The sequence below is a fragment of the Rhamphochromis sp. 'chilingali' genome (assembly GCF_963969265.1).
Source record: "Rhamphochromis sp. 'chilingali' genome assembly, chromosome: 17".
Taxonomy (NCBI): Eukaryota; Metazoa; Chordata; class Actinopteri; order Cichliformes; family Cichlidae; genus Rhamphochromis; species Rhamphochromis sp. 'chilingali'.
The window spans coordinates 26,207,334-26,230,252 of record NC_137944.1 but is presented as its reverse complement, the minus strand read 5'-3'; the positions used below and the strand labels follow the sequence as shown (position 1 = coordinate 26,230,252).

At 38.8% G+C, this 22,919-nt stretch overlaps 2 protein-coding genes across 3 annotated transcripts; both read right to left on the bottom strand.

The window, feature by feature from the left end:
* Positions 1–41: 41 nt before the first annotated feature.
* On the bottom strand, positions 42–4,406 carry LOC308384414 (uncharacterized protein). 2 transcript variants are annotated; one of them, XM_080862974.1, is made up of 3 exons: positions 1,727–4,406; positions 478–1,134; positions 42–444 (listed from the first exon to the last, which is right to left on the bottom strand). In XM_080862974.1, exons 1-3 carry the CDS (start codon positions 1,772–1,774, stop codon positions 187–189), a joined length of 963 nt encoding a protein of 320 aa, XP_080719100.1. In that variant the 5' UTR covers positions 1,775–4,406; the 3' UTR covers positions 42–186. The 2 variants fall into 2 exon arrangements, with proteins under 2 accessions (XP_080719100.1, XP_080719099.1); XM_080862973.1 differs by having other exon boundaries at positions 42–1,134.
* Positions 4,407–4,864: 458 nt separating this feature from the next.
* Positions 4,865–13,384, bottom strand: LOC308384431 (uncharacterized protein; the record flags this gene model as incomplete). The annotated part of the gene is made up of 5 exons (XM_080862997.1): positions 4,865–8,572; positions 10,254–10,394; positions 12,103–12,243; positions 12,843–13,013; positions 13,325–13,384. 5 exons carry the CDS (start codon positions 13,382–13,384, stop codon positions 8,411–8,413), a joined length of 675 nt encoding a protein of 224 aa, XP_080719123.1. The 3' UTR covers positions 4,865–8,410.
* Between the last annotated feature and the right edge of the window lie 9,535 nt (positions 13,385–22,919).

Below are 22,919 nucleotides of genomic sequence, written 5' to 3'. Positions count from 1 at the left end.
ATTCTACTGCATGGTTCTGTTCCCCTGTATATTTAAGAAATACAATGCAGAGCACATAAGATTAGGATAAGTCTACATATATTTTGTGTACAAAACAAAAAGGGGTCAGGATTTACCTTAGATGTTGTCCTTTGTTTCCGTGATTAGAGTGCATCTACAATTAATGTATGCAAGCTTCACAGACAATTAAACACAAGGCATGTAGAGCAAGAGTGGAAAAACAAGACAAAGCACAGAAGCTTTCACCTCCGATCCTCCATTTGCAGTGGTGGTAGTCACTGTTGTTGTGATGCTTTGGGTTAGAGTTGTAATGTTGTCCTGTGTGGCAGCTGTAGTGGCGTTGGCTGGGATAGTAGCTGTACTGTTGGTGTTTGGAGTGCCAGTGGTATTGGCAGTGGCAGCCTGTATAGGAAGTGTGGTAGCTGTAGTGGTGGTGGTGGCAGCCTGTGTGGTAGCTGTAGTGGTGGTGGTGGCAGCCTGTTTGGTAGTTGTAGCAGTAGTGGTGGTGGCAGCCTGCGTGGTAGCTGTAGTTGTGTTGTCCAGGGTGGCAGCTGTAGTTATGTTGTCCAGGGTGGCAGCTGTAGTTATGTTGTCCAGGGTGGCAGCTGTAGTTATGTTGTCCAGGGTGGCAGCTTTAGTTATGTTGTCCAGGGTAGCAGCTGTAGTTATGTTGTCCAGGGTAGCAGCTGTAGTTGTGTTGTCCAGGGTGGCAGCTGTAGTTATGTTGTCCAGGGTGGCAGCTGTAGTTATGTTGTCCAGGGTGGCAGCTGTAGTTGTGTTGTCCAGGGTGGCAGCTGTAGTTATGTTGTCCAGGGTAGCAGCTGTAGTTGTATTGTCCAGGGTGGCAGCTGTAGTTATGTTGTCCAGGGTGGCAGCTGTAGTTGTGTTGTCCAGGGTAGCAGCTGTAGTTATGTTGTCCAGGGTGGCAGCTGTAGTTGTGTTGTCCAGGGTAGCAGCTTTAGTTATGTTGTCCAGGGTAGCAGCTTTAGTTATGTTGTCCAGGGTGGCAGCTGTAGTTGTGCTGTCCAGGGTAGCAGCTGTAGTTATGTTGTCCAGGGTGGCAGCTGTAGTTGTGTTGTCCAGGGTGGCAGTCTCAGTTGTATTGCCTGGATCAGCAGTAGTGATTCTTGGAGTCTCAGAAGGAATAAAATAGAATATCATTTCAACAAATGTAATGACTAAAAGCACAACAGCAAAATTTCTGTGCCTATGCTGTCATCATAACCCATTATTTAGTCTGTTAATCGTATTCTATGGTATTTGGATGACCTAAACTCTCCTTGACCTATTATTTCTTTCCAGTAAGGAATTAATACATTAGATCAGAAATTAACGGTTTCTTTCTCCGAATGAAGTTAATCATTCCTCCAAAGTGTCTGCTACAGTTACCACAAACAGAAATTTCTTGAGTATTTACTAGTGGCAGGAAAAGATGACCAATATTAATCTATAATGATTAAACAAATGTAATTCTATTTTAAAAACTTCTTCACCTTTAGATATCCTCCTAACAATGTTTGGCAAGAACTTTTACATAAAAACTCCTCTAAATACTTTAATCCTTTTAGACATGTCAGCTCGATACACTCATGTTTGTGAAACATTTTGTATTCACACATTTTCTGCAATGTTTCACCTAAATTATTGACTTTGACTTTTATTGACTTTTTATCATTATAAAACTCAATAAAACATTTTTTTAAAAACTTTAAAAATAGGTAATTACCTGTGCCAGCAAAACCAGTGTAAAAAACCCCAGACACAATAAATCCATAATGGAAAGAACCAAGGAGGCAGAGATGCACCAGAGATGTTACAGAAATTGTTCTATTGCACAAAAATCAGAGTATAATGTACTTTTGTGCTAAGTTTCGTTGAAACTTCTCCTTGTAACCTGTTCCTGAGTTCAGGGACACTGAGCTTTTATACAATAATATCACGTTTCAGGTGGGGTAGGTGTGACGTAGTGTGTGACCTGGATGACCAGCATCCAGGAAGTTGTCAGAGTGTTACTGAATGTTTGAGAGTGCATGCATGCATGCTTGTGTTTGTTCAAGGTATTTTCTCTAGTGCAATTTTAATAGAATTTGGATTAGTTATAAGCATAAGCAATCACAAGTGCCCAGAACGGATACTTTATTCGCTGTGCTGAAAACATTAGAAGGAAAAAAGAAATCCTTCAGCATCAAAATGATCAAACAGACAAGTGTCAGAAATTTTTCAGTGTATGGAAAGTATGAGTTCTTGTTACCCCTTTCAGCTAACCTTTACCTTGAATGCTTAAATTTCACAATAACACAAACTTTTTAACACAACTATCATAAAACACATTGACTGAGCCGCTTCAGTCAATGTGTTTTACTTGTGCTTTAATTTGTAACCTGTATTTTACTACCTTCCCTGTACTATTGTTGCTCCTTGTTAAGCATTGTCCAGTGTTGCTCTGTTTATCGTCAGTCACTGAATCTTACTTCCTCCTGTTAGATGACCTAGAACCCCAATGAGTAACAAAAACACAAAAATACTTGCCCTTAAGCAACGTTAGTGTAGGATAAAGATAACTTTCAGTCATTTAAGAATAGTAAGGCATATGCGGTTTCTCACTTGAGACAATAACAAACCTTTGACCCTGAAAAGGGGTTTTGAAAACAACGAAAAGCTGCTTCTTAGTTTTCAGCTGCTATTACTGATGGCACTGATAGAGTTTTCATTGACTAACCAACGCGTTTGGCTTGTGGCCTTGATGGACCCTGATGAAGGCCACAAGCCAAACGCGTTGGTTAGTCAATAAAGTTGTTCCCCTTTCATTTTAAGTTTTGCTGGAGTCCCTGCGTTGTGAGTTTATCATCCTCTCCATGCACCTTGGAAGTAGGTGAAGTTGTGCCAGAAATTTGACATTTACGCTTGTAAGACTCTATCTACAAATGATTATTATTTTAAAGTCAAGATTAACACCTGTTTCACTCACTGGCTTTTTTACAGCCTTAACAGCCTAACAAATAACCATCTTTGTAATGAAGTTACTTGGGCAGAAGAGGGCAATAGAGACTACTAAGTTGCAGATTTAAATTTAACTTCAAACATATCACAACTGTATGTGCATCACAGTTCATGCTATTTCATAAGATTAGTTAAAAATGTGGCAGCACGGTGGTTAGCACTGTTGCCTCACAGCACCAAGGTCCTGATTTTAATTCCACCATCAGGCCGGGGTCTTTTCGTGTGGAGTTTGCATGTTCTCCCGGTGTTTGCATGGAACAAAGACATGCAGTTAGTGGGGAAAACCCTAACTGGAAACCCTAAACTGCCCGTAGGTGTGAATGTGAGTGCGAATGGTTTTCTGTGTCTGTTTGTTATCCCTGTGACAGACTGGCGACCTGTTCGGGGTGTACCCTGCCTCTTGCCTTAAAACAGCTGGGGTAGGCTCCAGTGCTCCCGCAACCCTGAAAAGGATAAACGGAAGAGAATGGATGAATGGATAGTTAAAAAATGTGAAAAGAAATCCCAATATCAATCTATTTGAGTGTTATTCTATTATTTTACTCTTTAGTAACTTCTTTTGTTTATCAGATATCTACTGAAGTGTTTTTCGCTTTTTATTTGATTTCTTTTGTTTGCATGTTTTTTTCCTGCTTTCGTGGACCTGATATCACATTGCATTGTCATTCCACAAAAGCATTAACGCCACTTTTGTGATTTATTCGCAACATCCTTCCCAATACAGCTGTCGACTCGTCAAGATATAATTTATTTTTCAGAAAAACAGAGTTAAAGGATAATGCACCTTCAAAATATGTAATCACTTAGCTGTTGCTGAGACTACTCCTAAAACATTTAAGAAGCTTGAACCTTTCTCTGTATTTTTTGGGGGGGCTTTATCTTACAGTAAAAAAGCACCTTTGTTGTGGTTGGTTGTGTTTTGGTTCTATATAAGTATTTTAGTTTGCTTCCACGTAAATGTCCAATCGTGACCACACTGTTGTGCAAGTAGAGCTTGTATTGAATGTAAGCAACGTGAACCTCTGCAACTTTTCTTCAAGTCTTTTTTTTGCATCATACATACAGCATCCTGTCTGACTACTTTTTTTAGGTCAACCGTGCCAAAAATTGACGGCGTCTTCATTAATCCCATGCAAACGTACACCTATCTGGAACAACCCTGACATATTACAAAACAATAATATGATAAACTTTCCAGATTGGAGTTGTAAAGGAATCAAATACTTGGAACATATATTAGAAAGAACAGAATTTATTCCATTTGACAGACTAGTTACACAATATGGGATCAACAAGAAAAGATTTTTAGAATATCAACAAATTAAATCCATAGTAAAAAAGAAATTTAAACCGGGTCAAGTTGAACTACAAACACCATCAAGTGTGGTTCAATTTCTTACTCTTAAAACCCCAAAATTACTTTCCAAAATATACAGAATGCTTTCTAAAACAGATGAATCAATATCACTTCCTACTGCAAAATGGGAAGCGGATTTATCAGTTAACTTAGACCAAAACTTCTGGTCTCAGATACGCATAAAAACTTTTCATTTAATTAGAAATCCCAGTTTTCAATTCATTCAATACAAAATACTACACAGAGTGCACTATACAGGTCATCGGATGTTCAAGATGGGCTTTACGTCTTACGTCTTCCAACAACTGCTCACACTGTCAAGCCAATTAACCGGACAATTATATCCACGCTCTTTGGTTCTCTCCACCAGTTCAGAAGTTTTGGCGTGAGATATGTGAAGACTTATCGAAGTGTCTGAAATCTAACATTCCAACTTCCCCCTTAGTGTGTTTGTTGGGCAGCTTGGATTATGTCACTACAGAAAGGAATATAGCCCATATGGTTTTCACTGCCCTTTGCATAGCCAAGAAAACATTACTGGGGGTGCTCCGTCTCGGGGCTAGGGTCCTGGTTGGCCACCTGGGGGGCTCTTCAACTGGTGGGGGAGGCTGTTACATCTTGCAGGAGGTCTCCCCCGAGTCATTCTAACTACCAGAAATCTCGAAGCACAGGCCGAGGGGGCGGTGTGGCAGCAATTTTTCACACCAGCCTATTAATTAACGAAAGACCAAGTGACGCTGAAAAACTAGTTCATGCACTTATTACTTCCAGGCTGGACTACTGTAATTCATTATTATCAGGATGTCCAAAAAAACTTGCTGAAAAGCCTTCAGCTAATCCAAAATGCTGCAGAAAGAGTCCTGACAGGGACTAGAAAGAGAGAGCATATTTCTCCTGTTTTGGCTTCCCTTCATCGGCTTCCTGTTAAATCCAGAATTGAATTCAAAATCCTGCTCCTCACATACAAGGTCTTAAATAATCAGGCCCCATCTTATCTTAATGACCTTGTAGTACCATATCACCCCATTAGAGCACTTCGCTCTCGCTCTGCAGGCCTACTTGTTGTTCCTAGAGTATTTAAACGTAGAATGGGAGGGAGAGCCTTCAGTTTTCAGGCCCCTCTTCTGTGGAACCAGCTTCCAGTTTGGATTCGGGAGACAGACGCTATCTCTACTTTCATGATTAGGCTTAAAACTTTCCTTTTTGCTAAAGCATATAGTTAGGGCTGGACCAGGTGACCCTGAATCCTCCCTTAGTTATGCTGCAATAGACGTAGGCTGCCGGGGATTCCCATGATGCATTGAGTTTTGCCTTTCCAGTCACCTTTCTCACTCACTATGTGTTAATAGACCTCTCTGCATTGAATCATATCTGTTATTAACCTCTGTCTCTCTTCCACAGCATGTCTTTTATCCTGTCTTCCTTCTCTCACCCCAACCAGTCGCAGCAGATGGCCGCCCCTCCCTGAGCCTGGTTCTGCCAGAGGTTTCTTCCTGTTAAAAGGGAGTTTTTCCTTCCCACTGTCGCCAAAGTGCTTGCTCATAGGGGGTCATATGATTGTTGGGTTTTTCTCTGTATCTATGAACCACCTTGAGGCGACTTTTGTTGTGATTTGGCGCTATATGAATAAAATTGAATTGAACAGAATCCTCTCTCCAGGAAATCACTCTGCAGGTGGGGGAGATATAGGGGAGGCGGAGAACTCAGCCTGGGTGTCTATTGTCTTGTGTAGTCTGGAAGATGAGTGGATGACGGGGTGGGTGCAGTTTTCTCTGTGGTGGGGTCGGGTGGGCTGTCCCGGGCTCTGTGGGGCCAGGCGGCACTACTGAACAGGCAAGGCCCTGGGGTGCAGGTGTGCCACCAGGGTTCAGGGGAGGCATCCCCCCCTTTGTCCCCTTCTGGCTGCCTGTGCCTCAATTTCATCCCACAATTTAGACATTCACATTACTCACACTCTCATAGCACATACATATAGGACCTTGGGGGTGGGCACGCTACACAGCATCCAGAAGACCATTAGAGTGTACAACCTCACCCCTGGCGCCGTTGCCCACCTCTCAATTTTAAATACACATATACATTGAGGGCTATCAGGAGGGGCGATGCACTTACCTGCTGCTCTCTGGCAGGTAGCTCCATGCTCTCCTGGGTTTTAAATGCACCTTAGAACACACATGCATCAACACTACATATGAGCAGGCGGAGGGAGGTTTGGAGTCTTCACACACCCCCGTTCTCTGTTGCCTGTTGGGGCGTGGGGGCTGGGAGGAGGAGTTGGCCGTCCGATTGGGGTCTGGAATGTGGGCCTCCCTGCTGCTGCGGAGTCGGGGCGGTCTTCTTCTCTCCACCCCAGGGAAGAGGGTAACACTATCTGGGTCTGGGTGCAGGTTCCCCCTCCAGGGGCAAGGGTACCTAGACCTAGAGTACGCTTGGGGAGTGTGATTGTGTGTACAGTGTCTATTTATGTCTGTCTCCACGTTGGGTGAGTGCTGAGAAATGTGCAGGGGTTAGGGTTAGGTAGCACAATAATATTCAATATTTAGTATTTACTGTTATATTCACATAGATCATCGCGATGATGTTGTTTATTATATTGCTCTGTTGTTGTTTTTTTGCTTGTTTTCTCTTTTTTCTTTCTCAACAGGTGATCCAGGTGATTTATATATGTATTTTTTGTCTGTTTGTTTTGTTTGTTTTTTGTTTTTTTTGTTTTTTTCCCCCTTTATCACCATTCCTCTTCCCTGCTGTTTTTCTTTCCCTCTTTCTTTCTCCCTTTTCTTTCCCCCAGTCATGTCTGTCCCGTGTGTAGCAAGCAAAAATAAAATAAAATAAACAATGAAAGCAAAGATGAATCAAATAGACCAATACGGCAAGGCCGGGATGGTCCATTTGGTAAAGTAAATCCGTTGGGCATCTTTCTTTGCCTTTAGACAATAATTCTGATGGCAAAAGAACCAAACAGGACAGGCGAAGAAACAAAAAAAGAAAAAGATCAACCGTGCCAACAAAAACCTGATTCCAGTGAAGCATACTCAACAATCATAATAGATATCTGGACTGATTTTTTTTCTTTTTTTGCAGTGGTGATTAGCACTGTTGCCTCCTGAGTTTGACTTCACCTTGTGACCAGGGTCTTGTGTTGAGTTTGTATGATCTCCCCGTGTTTGTGTGGGTTGTCTCCACGTATTCTGGCTTCCTCCCACAGTCCAAAGACATGCTGTTAGTGGGGTTAGGTTAACTGATGATTATAAGTTGCATATAGCTGTGAATGGTTGTCTGTCTCTCTATATTAGCCCTGCGAAAAAGTGATGACCTATCCAAGGTGTACCCTGCTTCTAGCCTTATTGTAGCTGGGATTGGCTCCAGCCCCCCTGCAACTCTGAAAAGGATACGTGGAAGAGAACTGATGGATGGATGGATGGATGGATGGATGGATGGTTTTAAAAATTTGCAGTATAAAAAAAGAGCAGAAATTAATTGAATTATTGTTATTAAAACACATAATCACGCATCCATTAAAACGATGCTCTGTTTTATTACCATTTATGTTAGATAGTGTTTTATGTTGAATCTATTTCACACATTAATGCATAAAGATCAAATAATTATTGTAAATTGTGCAAATAATTATACTAATACAGACGGAAATCTTCAACAGACATCACTATATTATAACATGTCTACAGGTAAAATTTGACTTAACTTATACATCAAGTATCACACAAGAAAATAAACAGGTAATGGGTATAATAGTGTAAAGATGTGTAAGGGCATGTCACCTTTGAAATAAAACAACTGAAATGTGCCAAAATATGCTTTGAGGTGCTTTTAAAAATACAGACAATTCTCCTTTACATATCATTAGGCATTGCACTCTTTCCACTGTGGAAAGTGCTCTATAAATCACCTTATGACTTACACACATATCTTTTGAGATGCTATAGGTTAGCTCTTTCACTACCATCATCTACAACTAAATACAATCAACTCAGATTTCCTGTTTTATAAATAGCATTGTAGTCTAGTTTTGGCTCTGAGGCTCCAGATTGCTCACTACACCATGGCTGGAAAAGCAAAAGATCCCAACAGCAGAACCACAAAGGTGACGATGTGGCTCTCTCCACTCTGGGTGCCGCTGCCAGAGCCGCTGTTGCTGGTCTGATTGCGAGTAGTTTTAGTACTCAGTCCTGTTGATGCAGTGGTTGTCCCCATGACCTAAAGAGCAAACCAACAGAATTTATGACACTGCATTGTGCTGTATGATATTGTATACTTTACATGTAATAACTTTATGTTCAGGCCGAGATTTTAAAGCAATGCATTAACACTGAAAAAATGTAAAAGCAGGATAGTTTTTCCATCAAAAATAATCTTGGTTCACTGGTAAGATTTCCTCACGTACTTTATACATTTATTTATTTTAGTGTATACGTTTTTCATTTTTCTTTGAATTCAAAGAAATATGAAAAAACAAAGATTTCCATTTTATTTATTCATTTATTCTGTACTTTTATCTTTTTTGATCATTTCTTACAGCTGGTAATGTATTTCATCTACAAGTAAATACAATAAACTCTGATTTGCTGTGTGATAAATAACATTGTAGTCTAATTCTGCCTCTGAGACTCCAGATTACCCACTGCACTGTGGCTTAAAAAGCAAAAGATCCAAACAGCAGAGCCACAGAGGTGGCAATGCGACTCTATCCTCTCTTTGCATTCAATTGACTATGTGCACGAGAAAATGCTAACTTCCTGGTTTGAGACCGGATGTGGGGTGGTACATTTCCGGTAGCTTTACTTTGCGGTCAATCGCTACTGCGAAGATATACTCCAAAATCATGTCCAAAACTCGAAAACGGAAAGATCGCGTTAAGTTACAAAGAGCAGAAGGTGGGAACACTCACCACTGTTGTGTCATAAAAAAAATCTAATGATCAATTTTGACGTTTAAAGAGTTTAGATCGATCAGTTGTTTATCACTCAACACAAGCAGAACTGCATTACTGCATGCAGAAGACACATCGTCCACATTCAGAAGCACATCTCTGTATAGTGACTGGTCTTATGATTTAAACAGGCAAATGCATTCAAACTACAGATGAACTATAGTCAAATCAGATGTTTCCCCGTTATGTCGATATCAGCTAGTCAAGTACATACCTACACAGCATGTTAACAAACCGTGAAAAAAAAGCCACACAAAAAAATGAATGATTGCTGGTAAGGGTTTCTATACATTAGTATTTACGAAGGGTATGTTGTGACTTACCTTCAAAATTACAGTGGTCCCTCACTATAACACGTTTCACATTTCACCTTGCTGTTTCGCAGATTTTTTAGTGCAAGTTTGCATGCTTTTTTTTTCCCTCCGTGACGTCTCTCCTGTACAGTACAGAATCGCTGCATCGATTGCTAGCAGTGTGACTCTGAAGTGCAGTACTGTATGTCCACGATGTCCACCAAACATTTTGCACCGTCAAAAAATAAAATTGGCTACTTGATTTCACCTATCGCTGGTTATTTTTATTACATAAGACCCGCGATAAACGAGGGACCGCTGTTTACTGATACTGAGAAATATGACATTTGAATCCCTTTTCTCGTTTGCTCTGAGGCGCAGGGAAAAAATATCGACAAGTCGATGAACATCATTTACAGATATATTGGGTAAATGCCCAAGACATCTATAGAAACATAAATCGCCGCTTCATTCATTCATTTGCTTAACTTGTTTTGGACCGTAAACAGGGCGTGAATAGGACACCGGAAACAAAGCTCCCCACTGGAGTTTCCGCACCGGAAGTAGCATATGCTAACGTGCACATAGTCAATTAGTTTTCATTTATACAGTGGCAAATCACAGCAACAGTTGCCTCGAGGTGCTTTGTAGTCACCTTGGTTGACGATACCCCTGTGGCTGTGGTCGTCGTGCTGGTGGAAGCCTGGGTGCCGCTGCCAGAGCCACTGTTGCTGCTAGTCTTACTGTCAGTAGTGGTAGTACTCAGACCTGTTGATGCAGTGGTTGTCCTCATGTCCTAAAGAGCAAAGCAACAAAATTTATGACACTCTGTTGTGCTGGATTTTACAGAGTATGATATTGTATGCTTTACATGTAATAACTTTACGTTCAGGCCGAGATTTTAAAGCAATGCATTAACACTGAAAAATACAGAAGCAGGATAGATATTCCATCAAAAACAATCTTGGTTCACTGGTAAGATTTCCTCAAGTATTTTTTTTTATTAATTTAATAATTTATACATTTTTTTGTTTTATATTTATTGTAGTGTGTGTTTGATCACATTACTTTCAATTCAAAGAAATATGAAAAACAAAGATTTCCTTTTTTTTTTTTTTACTTTTATCTTTTTTGATTATTTCTTGCAGCTGGTAATGTATTTCATCTACAAGTAAATACAATAAACTCTGATTTGCTGTGTGATAAATAACATTGTAGTCTAGTTCTGTCTCTGAGACTCCAGATTGCCCACTGCACTATGGTTTAAAAAGCAAAAGATCCAAACAGCAGAGCCACAGAGGTGGCAATGTGACTCTAATCTGTCTTTGCATTCAATTGACTATGTGCACGAGAAAATGCTAACTTCCTGGTTTGAGACCGGATGTGGGGTGGTACATTTCCGGTAGCTTTACTTTGCGGTCAATCGCTACTGCGAAGATATACTCCAAAATCATGTCCAAAACTTGAAAACGGAAAGATCGCGTTAAGTTACAAAGAGCAGAAGGTGGGAACACTCACCACCTTTGTGTCGTAAAAAAATCTAATGATCAATTTTGACGTTTAAAGAGTTTAGATCGATCAGTTGTTTATCACTCAACACAAGCAGAACTGCATTACTGCAGCAGAAGACACATCGTCCACATTCAGAAGCACATCTCTGTATAGTGACTGGTCTTATGATTTAAACAGGCAAATGCATTCAAACTACAGATGAACTATAGTCAAACCAGATGTTTCCCCGTTATGTCGATATCAGCTAGTCAAGTACATACCTACACAGCATGTTAACAAACCGTGAAAAAAAAGCCACACAAAAAAATGAATGATTGCTGGTAAGGGTTTCTATACATTAGTATTTACGAAGGGTATGTTGTGACTTACCTTCAAAATTACAGTGGTCCCTCACTATAACACGTTTCACATTTCACCTTGCTGTTTCGCAGATTTTTTAGTGCAAGTTTGCATGCTTTTTTTCCCTCCGTGACGTCTCTCCTGTACAGTACAGAATCGCTGCATCGATTGCTAGCAGTGTGACTCTGAAGTGCAGTACTGTATGTCAACGATGTCCACCAAACATTTTGCACCATCAAAAAATAAAATTGGCTACTTGATTTCACCTATCGCTGGTTATTTTTATAACATAAGACCCGCGATAAACGAGGGACCGCTGTTTACTGATACTGAGAAATATGACATTTGAATCCCTTTTCTCGTTTGCTCTGAGGCGCAGGGAAAAAATATCGACAAGTCGATGAACATCATTTACAGATATATTGGGTAAATGCCCAAGACATCTATAGAAACGTAAATCGCCGCTTCATTCATTCATTTGCTTAACTTGTTTTGGACCGTAAACAGGGCGTGAATAGGACACCGGAAACAAAGCTCCCCACAGGAGTTTCCGCACCGGAAGTAGCATATGCTAACGTGCACATAGTCAATTAGTTTTCATTTATACAGTGGCAAATCACAGCAACAGTTGCCTCCAGGTGCTTTGTAGTCACCTTGGTTGACGATACCCCTGTGGCTGTGGTCGTCGTGCTGGTGGAAGCCTGGGTGCCGCTGCCAGAGCCACTGTTGCTGCTAGTCTTACTGTCAGTAGTGGTAGTACTCAGACCTGTTGATGCAGTGGTTGTCCTCATGTCCTAAAGAGCAAAGCAACAAAATTTATGACACTCTGTTGTGCTGGATTTTACAGAGTATGATATTGTATGCTTTACATGTAATAACTTTACGTTCAGGCCGAGATTTTAAAGCAATGCATTAACACTGAAAAATACAGAAGCAGGATAGATATTCCATCAAAAACAATCTTGGTTCACTGGTAAGATTTCCTCAAGTATTTTTTTTTATTAATTTAATAATTTATACATTTTTTTGTTTTATATTTATTGTAGTGTGTGTTTGATCACATTACTTTCAATTCAAAGAAATATGAAAAACAAAGATTTCCTTTTTTTTTTTACTTTTATCTTTTTTGATTATTTCTTGCAGCTGGTAATGTATTTCATCTACAAGTAAATACAATAAACTCTGATTTGCTGTGTGATAAATAACACTGTAGTCTAGTTCTGTCTCTGAGACTTCAGATTGCCCACTGCACTATGGTTTAAAAAGCAAAAGGTCCAAACAGCAGAGCCACAGAGGTGGCAATGTGACTCTATCCTCTCTTTGCATTCAATTAGTTTTCATTTATACAGTGGCAAATCACAGCAACAGTTGCCTCGAGGTGCTTTGTAGTCACCTTGGTTGACGATACCCCTGCGGCTGTGGTCGTCGTGCTGGTGGAAGCCTGGGTGCCGCTGCCAGAGCCACTGTTGCTGTTAGTCTCACTGTCAGTTGTGGTAGTATTAGTAGCCGGGGATAAATTGTAGGTAGAATTGAGTCCTTTTGCTGCAGACATTAGCGGCGCATGCTAAAGAGCAAACCAACAGAATTTATGACACTGAATAATAAATTAATAAAACTGACACTACAAATGATATTGTATACTTTATATGTAATAATTGCCCATTAAGGAAGTGATTTCAATGCAATGCATTAACAGTGAAAAATATGAATCAGAATAGTTTTTCCATCAAAAATCATCTTGGCTCACTGGTTAGAATTCCCTGAATATTTATTTATTTATTTATTTAAGTGTGTTTGATCAACAAAGATTGCTGTTTGTTTCTTGTTTATTTTTTGTTACATTCATTCTTTTTTACTTTTAATTTCAAGTCTTACCTTGGAAAAGGGAAATCCCAGCAGAGTCAGGAAAGGCAGCGCCAGGAAAAAGTACTTCATATTGCTTGAAATATAATTTCCTCTTGAAAGCTAACAGCTTAAAATATCTTGTTAAAATGTGATTTGTTTCCCGTACTCAAGTCTTTGTTTTGTACAATATGTGCTCTCTTCCAAAGCTGGCCTTTTTATATTGCATTCACCTTGTTCTCCTGTCAGCCTCCACCCAAGTGATGGACCACAAATGCAAAACTTTACACTGTGCCAAATGAAACCTAACCTATGGATGTGATACCTTCTCTCTAATGTCTTTCTTGTGTCTCAGGCTGCTGACTCGATGCTATTTTTATTCTTTTGTAGAACTCCAACCCTAAACTTACTCAACAGTTTCAAATAACATGTTATTTTACCTCATTTTCTTTCATCTTGTTTAATTAGGCAGTGTTGTAAAGTACAATGTTTCACTGAAGTTTTTGTCTGATGTGATCCTTTTTAAAGTAGCAACAGTACATCAACAGCTCCACAACTACATTTACTTTAACCTTTCAAAGTTCAAACAGCACGCTGATTTGTCAGGCTTACAGTTAGGCCCATAAATATTTGGACAGAGACAACTTCTTTTTCTAATTTCGTTCTGTACATTACCACAATGCATTTTAAATGAAACGACTCAGATGGAGGTAAAGTGCAGACTTTCAGCTTCAATTCAGTGGGTTCAACAAAAAGACTGCATAAAAATGTGAAGAACTAAAACATCTTTAACACAATCCTTTCATTTCACTAAATATTCACATTTCAGGAAAATAAAATGTTCATTTCTAATACTTTGCTGCTAATAACCGGCTGAAGTCTTGAACTCATGGACTTCACCAGATGCTGGCTTTCCTCCTTTTTAGACCTTGACTGCAGGAGCTTTCAGTTGCTGTTTGTTTGTGGGCCTTTCAGTTCAAAGTTTAGTCTTCCACAAGTGGCATGCATGCTCAGTTGGGTTAAGATCACGTGACTGACTTGGTCATTCAGGAATATTCCAAGGAATATTCCAATTTTTTGCTTTAATAATCTCCTGGGCTGCTTTGGCTGTATGTTTTGGGTCATTGTCCATCTACCAAATCAATTTGACTGCATTCAGCTGGATTTGAGCATGTCTCTTTTTTTAAATCTAGCCTTTATCTTCTTGAGGCTTATGAGTAGCTTGCACCTTGCAGTGAACTCTCTTTGTTTATTTTCATGCAGTCTTCTCTTTATGGCAGACTTTGATATTGATACACCTACCTCCTGGAGAGTGTTGTTCACTTGGTTGGTAGTTGTGAAGGTGTCAGGATCCTGGGTCTCTTCACCCAGCTTTTTTAGTTCTTTGTGATTTTTGTATTTTGTCGAGTACTCATGTGATTTATTCTATGGTTTCTAGTTTTGATCCCTTGCCCCTCATGTTTCTCTGTGCCCCTCTTTTCTGTGTAAAGTCTGTGTTTCTTGGTCTGTGTCTTCGCATGTTTTGAGTTTCTTGTGTTTTCTGTCACTCTGTATTGTGAATTATGTTCTCATGGTTGGTCTTTTGTTACTCCCTCGAGTCTAGTTTCTTGTGTTCCAGGATTTCCCTCTGTGTATTATTTATCATCTCTAGTCTTTTGGTTCTTCGCCTTATGGTTATGTCTCTGTGTTTCTTAGTTGCTTTGTCTCTACTATGTCAAGTTCATGCCTCAATGTTATACTTCCTGTTTTACTTTGAAGGTCTGTGTCTGATGTGAGTGTATCCTACTTTGCTTCCTTGTCTCTTCAGTTCTGATTTCCCCCAGCTGTGCTCTCCTTCTGTGTCTCATTCCCTTGTTATTCCCCAGTGTATTTAAGCCCTGTGTTTCTCTGTGTCAGTGTTGCGTCGTCACTCTAGCTGTGTGTTTCCTCGTGTGCCTTGTAGTGTAGTTTATAGTTTCCCCAGTGAGGTTTAGTTTTGTATGCTTTTCCCCTGCAAGCGAATAAAGCTGAGTGTTTTGAGTTCATCCCTCGAGTCTGAGTGCCTGCATTTTGGGTCCAACTCCTGGCTGCCACACAGCACTTCCTGACAGAAGGGATTTCTCATTACCACTGAAGTGATTCTGCGATTATCCACCCGTTTTTTTCCGTGGACGTTCGGGTCTTTAGACTTTGTCACTCCTAATATTGACCAGTGCTTTCGGTTCGGTACGCATATGTATCGAATAATACAAAATGTTTTATTTATTTTATCAACTTTTCTTCTGACGATGCTGTCTATGTTGAGCGCTCAGTGGATCTGCGTTCGACTACTCTGCCTAGGCTGCACTGTCGAGTGCAGATCCACTGAGCGCAGCGCAAGCTAGCAAGACAGAAGATAAGCTCATTGCAACATGGCAACTGCCTCTACGCTACCCAAAATTGAACCGCGTTTGGAACTATCTTGGTTTTCATGTGAAGCATGACCCTGATGGTAAGCGCGCCATGGACAAAAGTAAAACAGTATGTCGGATGTGCCACGCAATGCTCAATTGGTGGGAACTAGTGTGTTAGCGCAGTTAGCTTGTTAAGGTGTTGACGCCGTCCAGCCCCACGCATGGGGCGATCCGTGGTAACTCATTAATGGAGATTTGCCGCGTTGTGGCGTTAATGTCATTTTAACGAGATTAACGCTGACAGCACTAGTGGGAACACAACGAAGATGACTGCACATTCACACTGACATCATCCTAGTGCAAAGACAAGTGGAAGCAGACAAAAACAACAAGCACGCATGCTACAAACTTTTAGACAGCCGTTAACACATGATTCTCCTTATGGGGACCTGGTATGTTTAATATGCTGCTGAGAATATAGCCCAGAAGAAGCGTATAGTATAGCTTTTATTTTGGAAAGAGCCATTTCTCTGTAATAAACTCTCTTTTCCAAAGTGATTTCTAAATCAGATTTATTTTTTTTTATTATTTTGTTGTTTCAGCAACATTAAATTTAAAAACTGTACTTTTGAGTTAAAATATATATTTATAATAATATAATATATAATGACAAATTAAAAAGGCATGAACATTTTTTTTGTATCGAAAAAATATTGAACCGTGATATATATATATATATATATATATATATATATATATATATATATATATATATATATATATATATATAACCAAAAAAAAAACACCACCCAGCACGCCCCTGCGGGCGGTTTATCCTTCAAGCTCGGGTCCTCTACCAGGTACTACTATATATAGCTTTGGATACTAATAGACAAAGGTTGGAAGTGGTTACATTTACAGAAAACCCCCAAACATACTATGACACAGACGTCCCAGAGGAAAAGTCTTCCTTAGAAAATTAACTTTAAATACCATGTCAAACGCAGACTGGATTTATTCTTTATTCCAGATCAAAGAGGAATTGTCCAACGAGGCAACAGATGTCATTAACCAGTTATAAACCAAGATATTTGCTTATGTATTCTCATCTTTTAAGCTTGCAGTTATACAAACACTTCACAACTTTTTCATCAGCAGAGCAGTACAAGGCATGCATCCTGTGTTGTGAGAGACCTACTCCTAGCCAACAATCTGGGAAAGGTTATAGAAACATGGAATGCAATACAATGAAGGGTATATGGTGAAGGAGAGGTGAAGGGTGCAAGGAATGAGTCATGGAGATGGGGTTGATGAGGACAAGATGATGAAACATGACTTGAGGGGGGAGGGAGCAGGTCAGACCAAGAGGTAATAGCATGAAAACAGGAAAGGTGGATGAAAGGGTACGGGGTGAAGGACAGGTTGTTTTAAGACATAAAGAAAATGGATCTTTATTGTTAAAATGGATAAATGGCAATTGCAGCTATATCAAAAGCTGAATGGGAGGTTGAGATATTGATTGGCTTACAGACATAAAAATCTATACTTTATGCAAAATTTCAATATCATATCTTATATGAGTTATATGGTGCGACTAGAACTAGTATTAGCATAATTATATATACATATATATAAAACTGTAAATGGTATTATTATTTTTAATTTGCAAATACTCCACCAGAACATTTTGTGACTTGGTCTTGTTAGATTTTGGTTTGTTTTTGCTAGATGTTGATCTGCATAGTTTCTAGTTGAAGTAGTTAAATTTTTCCCCAAATAATATAATAATATACGTATAATAAGATGCATAAATACATGTTGGCATGAGAGAAACAAAGATGCTACTGTACAAACAGCATGAATTCAAATGTGATGTTGCCTAGCTTTTTTAGTGTTAAGCCAACATGCAAATGGAGCTGTGGGTGCACCACTGCCGTTTCCTTCAGCTAAAACAAACCCGAGGTTGGCTGAAGTGTTCAGTACAATTAACTCTTCAGCCTCCGCAAAAGATCACCATTTTACTTTATTTGCCAAAAAACATTGGTTTCCTTTATTCCCTTTTAGTATTTATGAATGAAACATAGCATTAACATTTGAAGCACAGTGTCATACATAACTTATGGATATTTGTGTAAAAGCAGAGAAAGACTCAGTGCAAACAGAGCACATCACAGCCTTAAAGAAGCAGCCATTTAATACGAGGCTGTAATAATAATGTAATATGTTTCCACAGCATTTAAGGATTTAAATGCAGATTCTATACTTTCATACATTCATTCCAAAGCACAGCAGATCAGAATAGTGACAGCAAACACCAGCAGCTGACTGCAGAACCCAAACAAAGGAGCAGATCCTCCTTTTGTCGTTGTAGATGAGATTGTGGTAAAATTTTTGCTGGTAGTCCCTGTGGATTTCTGTGTGGTGGATGCTGGGGTTCCAGGGTTTTGAGTAGCCCCAGGGGACACGGAGGACCCCTGTGATGAAGTGACATTATCTGTAGAGTGGGAGGTGGTGTCAGATGGTATTCTTGTGGTTTTAGGAGTTTGGGCATGGGTGGTGTTTGTCGTGTAAGAAACAGTGGCGTTCCATTGAGGTGTGGTCGCTGCAGGCTGAGTGCTATTACTCGTAGTGCTGTTATTGGTCACTGCTGGAGTTGTGACATCTGTGGTGCTTTGGCCCTGTAAGAGAAAATAAAAGTTCACGGTGTAAAAGATATATCTAAATATTCATGTAGACTGTTGCAGAGCCATATGCTCATATCTATCCAGCAACAGTGTTTTAGCTATTTTAAATAAATTACAGACGTCAATGTCAGCAATTCATGTGGAACAAATTGCTACTGTAAAGCAGATCTAATTAAAAAATGACAAAGGAGATAACATGAGGCATTCTAATTTATATCATATATGTTGATAAACTGATTTGATATTGATATCATGTACTTATTCGCCTCTGTCAGTGCGTCCCAGGGTGGCTGTGGCTACAATATAGCTTGCCATCACCAGTGTGTGAATGTGTGTGACTGGGTGGATGACTGGATGTGTAAAGCGCTTTGGGGTCCTTAGGGATTAGTAAAGCGCAATACAAATACAGGCCATTTACCATTTATTTGTAATACTTATCACTACTCTAAATTCAATTTCCATGTTCTTCTGTCTGCATTTCCACTCTGTGTCAAACTTCGTGGAATAAATAAAGCTTACAGATGTGTCTCTGTTTCAGTGGAAAATCCTCTGTACGCACAAGCATGCAAAAGTTCGGTACACATTGCTTCAACAGTACGCGAAGCATGAAAGCATTAACTGCACTTTGCATACCGCTGTGATAGGCAGGGCTGCAGGGCCTGATTGTCATGTACTCTGATGGCCTAAACCTGAGTCCTGCTTCTTTGTTCTGTCCACTTGTAGTTCAGACCTATGCTTTATGTAACATCTGATAAGTCATACTTAGTTTACTTAAATTTGAATGCTGACACAGAAGAAGAACGTATTATTGAGAACAAAAACAGGAGGACAAAGGAGGGGGGAACAACTAAGCTGTAGTGCCTCTTCACTTCACTGTGCAATACCTTTTGTGCAATATTTTTGTTAATAGTCAATGGTGCAATAGACCGCAATACTTGAAATGTGCAAGTATTCCTTGTATTTTTATTTTTATTCCTATTTATTCTATTTATCCCCTTCGTATATTTTATTTATATATGTCTCTGTATTTATATATGTGTGTGTGTATATATATATATATATATATATATATATATATATACATATATATATATATATATATATATATATATATATATATATATATATATATATATATATATAAAATATTCTGTAACTCTGTAACTTCTGTCGGTGCTGTGCTTTTGGAAACCGAATTTACCAGAGGAACCCACCTGAGGGATTAATAAAGTTTTATCTTATCTTATCTTAAAATTAAGTAAGTAAAGTATGGATATATTCAGTTTCACAGAATCCTAGAAATGAAGGAGCTGTTAATACAGTTCTTGTTCACTGATGCACTGATTCACACTAATTTCAATAATAATTTTAAATCACAATCTAAGAAAATGTCACTGTTTACACTTACAGTGCCTATGTGCTGAGAATGATGAGGTGATTCAATTCTACATCCTCAAACATGTACAAAACGAAATACAGTCAAAAGGTTTTGGTTTTATATCCTTTTGTTTTCTTCTCTTTCCCTGCATTTGCATTGACTTTTGATTTAATTTACCTCTGATTTGAATCCAACTACACTTAAGCTAGAAAAACAAATGATTGTGTTGCTTGCCATTAGTAAAAGCATGGTGACCTGAACTGGCTTCTTTTTCTTTTTTAAATAAATGCAACTTTGGTAAATTAAGTGAAAATGCCTCTTACCTCTATGCCGCTCACACCTTTCTGGCTCACCTTTTATACCTGACAACTCCCAGTAGTACTGATGCTGATAACAGAGAAAAAAAACCATGCCCTGTTATATACTCTGGTGCACTTTCATAATGCCCTATATGACAGGAAATTAAATGTGTTTCGTGTGTAAAAAAGAGTAACAATGTGAGGGAAAACTGCTTCCACTGCACTTTGTTAAAAGTAGAATCATATGCTTCTCCTAAAGCTAAGGTTAATATTTGTTTTTGGGTTTTTTTTATAACACGGTGACTGCTTCCTGATACAACTCTGAACCTGCTGAAATAATGCTGAAGGATGCGGAAACACATTGTTCTGACCCCCACTTTCTCAGTAGTGTCATATTACAGGAGATATTATGCTACCATGTGTCCATGTATTTTGTGAAAAGTTATGCTAATAGGTTGGGTGTTTTGGGTACAGTTTTGGCTATACTCACTGTGTAAAAAAAATTTTTCATGAAAGAATAAACCTGTATCACAAAATTTGCAGGGCTTAGTTATGGTACAAAAAAGTTTTTTTTTTTTTGTAGCAGTTGTATTTGTTTTATATTACTAAGGATGGATCACATGAGGACTTGTGTGAAGTTAGAAGGAAAAGGGCATCTTGAGACTTGCTAGAGACTGCTATTTGCCACTTCTTAAAATAACAGCTGGTTTTGTTGAATTTGACCTTGCATGTTCGGAAGTATTCTAACTAACAACACAGTTCTCGGTTCTCATCTCTTTTTATTCATATTACATTTCTAGATTTACAACCTTGGTCTTACATTTTTATGAAATCTGTCTCCTCTTTATATTTAACTTTCAGGCAAGGTCAGATAAGGCAGGAATAAACCCGAGGGTAAGTCAACAGAGAAAAACTGTGAAGCAACAAGGTCATTCAAGGGAAAATGAAAGTGGAAAGCTAACCAGCCCTCTGTAGTTATTTCGATAACACAAGAATTCTACTTTACAAACCTTCACATTTTGTATTGATTTTTTTAAAATGGTAAATTACTCACATTTGATTTCACCTTGTCTTGTTGAACTCTTGGAATAACTGATGCAAACAGAAAGGAATGTGAACCTGTGATATTTAATTTCTGATATAAGGTTTTACAAATATTTGAGGAACCCTATCAACTTCCAAAAAAAATCGAATGTGACCAAACCATTGTGAAAAAAAGAGAAGTACTGTTACTTTTCTGTTGTACTTGTTTTTGTACCCGTTTTCCATTGCAAAAACAACGTTCAGCTATGGTCAAAAGTTTACATACTTTCTTCACTGGCATATATGACATGATGATTTTAATTATTTCTTCGAATAGTTCTTTTTCAAGGGTGGAATCATTGCAACAGAATACAGTTTTAATTACTTAAAAAAAAACCAAGAATTAGATGCACAAGGTTGAATGCTGAGAGGAAAGGGTGCCATAATCATTTGCATCTTGTCACATATTAACATGTATCAGGTTCTTCTCACAGGTAGATACGTGACTCTATCTGCAGAAATACGTTGTTGTTGTTTCTTAAATAGCCAGGTCATAATTTCTGGAAAAACAGACACTGGTGCTGAGGATTTCAAGTCTATTTTAATTCTATTTCTATTTTAATGTCCCGACACATGGCTATACACACCAAAACAAGCCAAACGGATGGCACTATAGTCCAAGTGGAAAAATCTGTCATTTTTTATTTGAGGTGTATTGTCCCTTTAAATTTTAAGACTGATTGCACAAATATTTAATATGTGAGTATGTAACAGGTGCATACTGGGTGTTTTATAGTTGATTAACGAAAGCATATGTATCCTGTGGGGGAAGTCGAATACAAACCTAAAACTACAAAACATTTTAAATAACAACACACATAACGTCATTTCTCTCCTACCACCGTATTATTACAACAATAGAGAGGAAGCAAACTTGTTCCTGTAACAAATGATTCTGGTAGGTATGAGATCACAAGTAGCCTTTTGTAGCACGTTATCAGCTGGTTTATCACAGCACTGCATATTTCCTGGTATAGGAAAGTTCCGATAACCAAATGTCCCAGGACACAATATAGCACAAACATCGCAAGTGACACTCTTACATGTTTCCATGTAGAATAGAGTGGGATTTTATTAATGTAGTACACATTTTCCTTATGAATTTTAGCACCAAATATTTCTTATAGAATAGTTCATCGGCACAGTGGCTACAGATACAGCGTAGCATCGGAGGTTTGCAATGGACCAGTCAAAGTGCAGAGCTCAACCCAACTGAATTGCTGTTACAGGACCTTAAGAAAGCGGTGTATATATGAATGTCTGCAAACACCAATCAACTGAGGCAATATATATATATATATATATATATATATATATATATATATATATATATATATATATATATATATATATATATATATATATATATATAAATTTCATACTGTCTACAAACTAAACAACACTGAACAATGGTGCAAAATGCAGCTGCTCACATTTTAACAAGAACTGGGAAATTTGAGCACATTAGCCCTGTTCTGAGATCTCTGCATTGGCTACCTTGTCAGGTTCGAGCAGATTTTAAGGTCCTGCTGCTCATCTACAAGGCTTTAAACGGACTGGCACCTTCATACCTCTCCGACCTTTTACATCTTTACGTTCCATCCCGTGCTCTCCGATCTCAGGACTCTGGCCTTCTAAAGGTTCCTAGAGCCAGAAAAAAGACAATTGGAGAGCGTGCTTTTTCTTTTCGTGCCCCGTTTCTGTGGAACACCCTCCCTCAAGATGTTAGGCAGGCATGCTCCGTGGAGGTTTTTAAAACTAAGCTGAAGACACATTTGTTCACCTTATCTTACAAGTCTTAATTCTATGGCT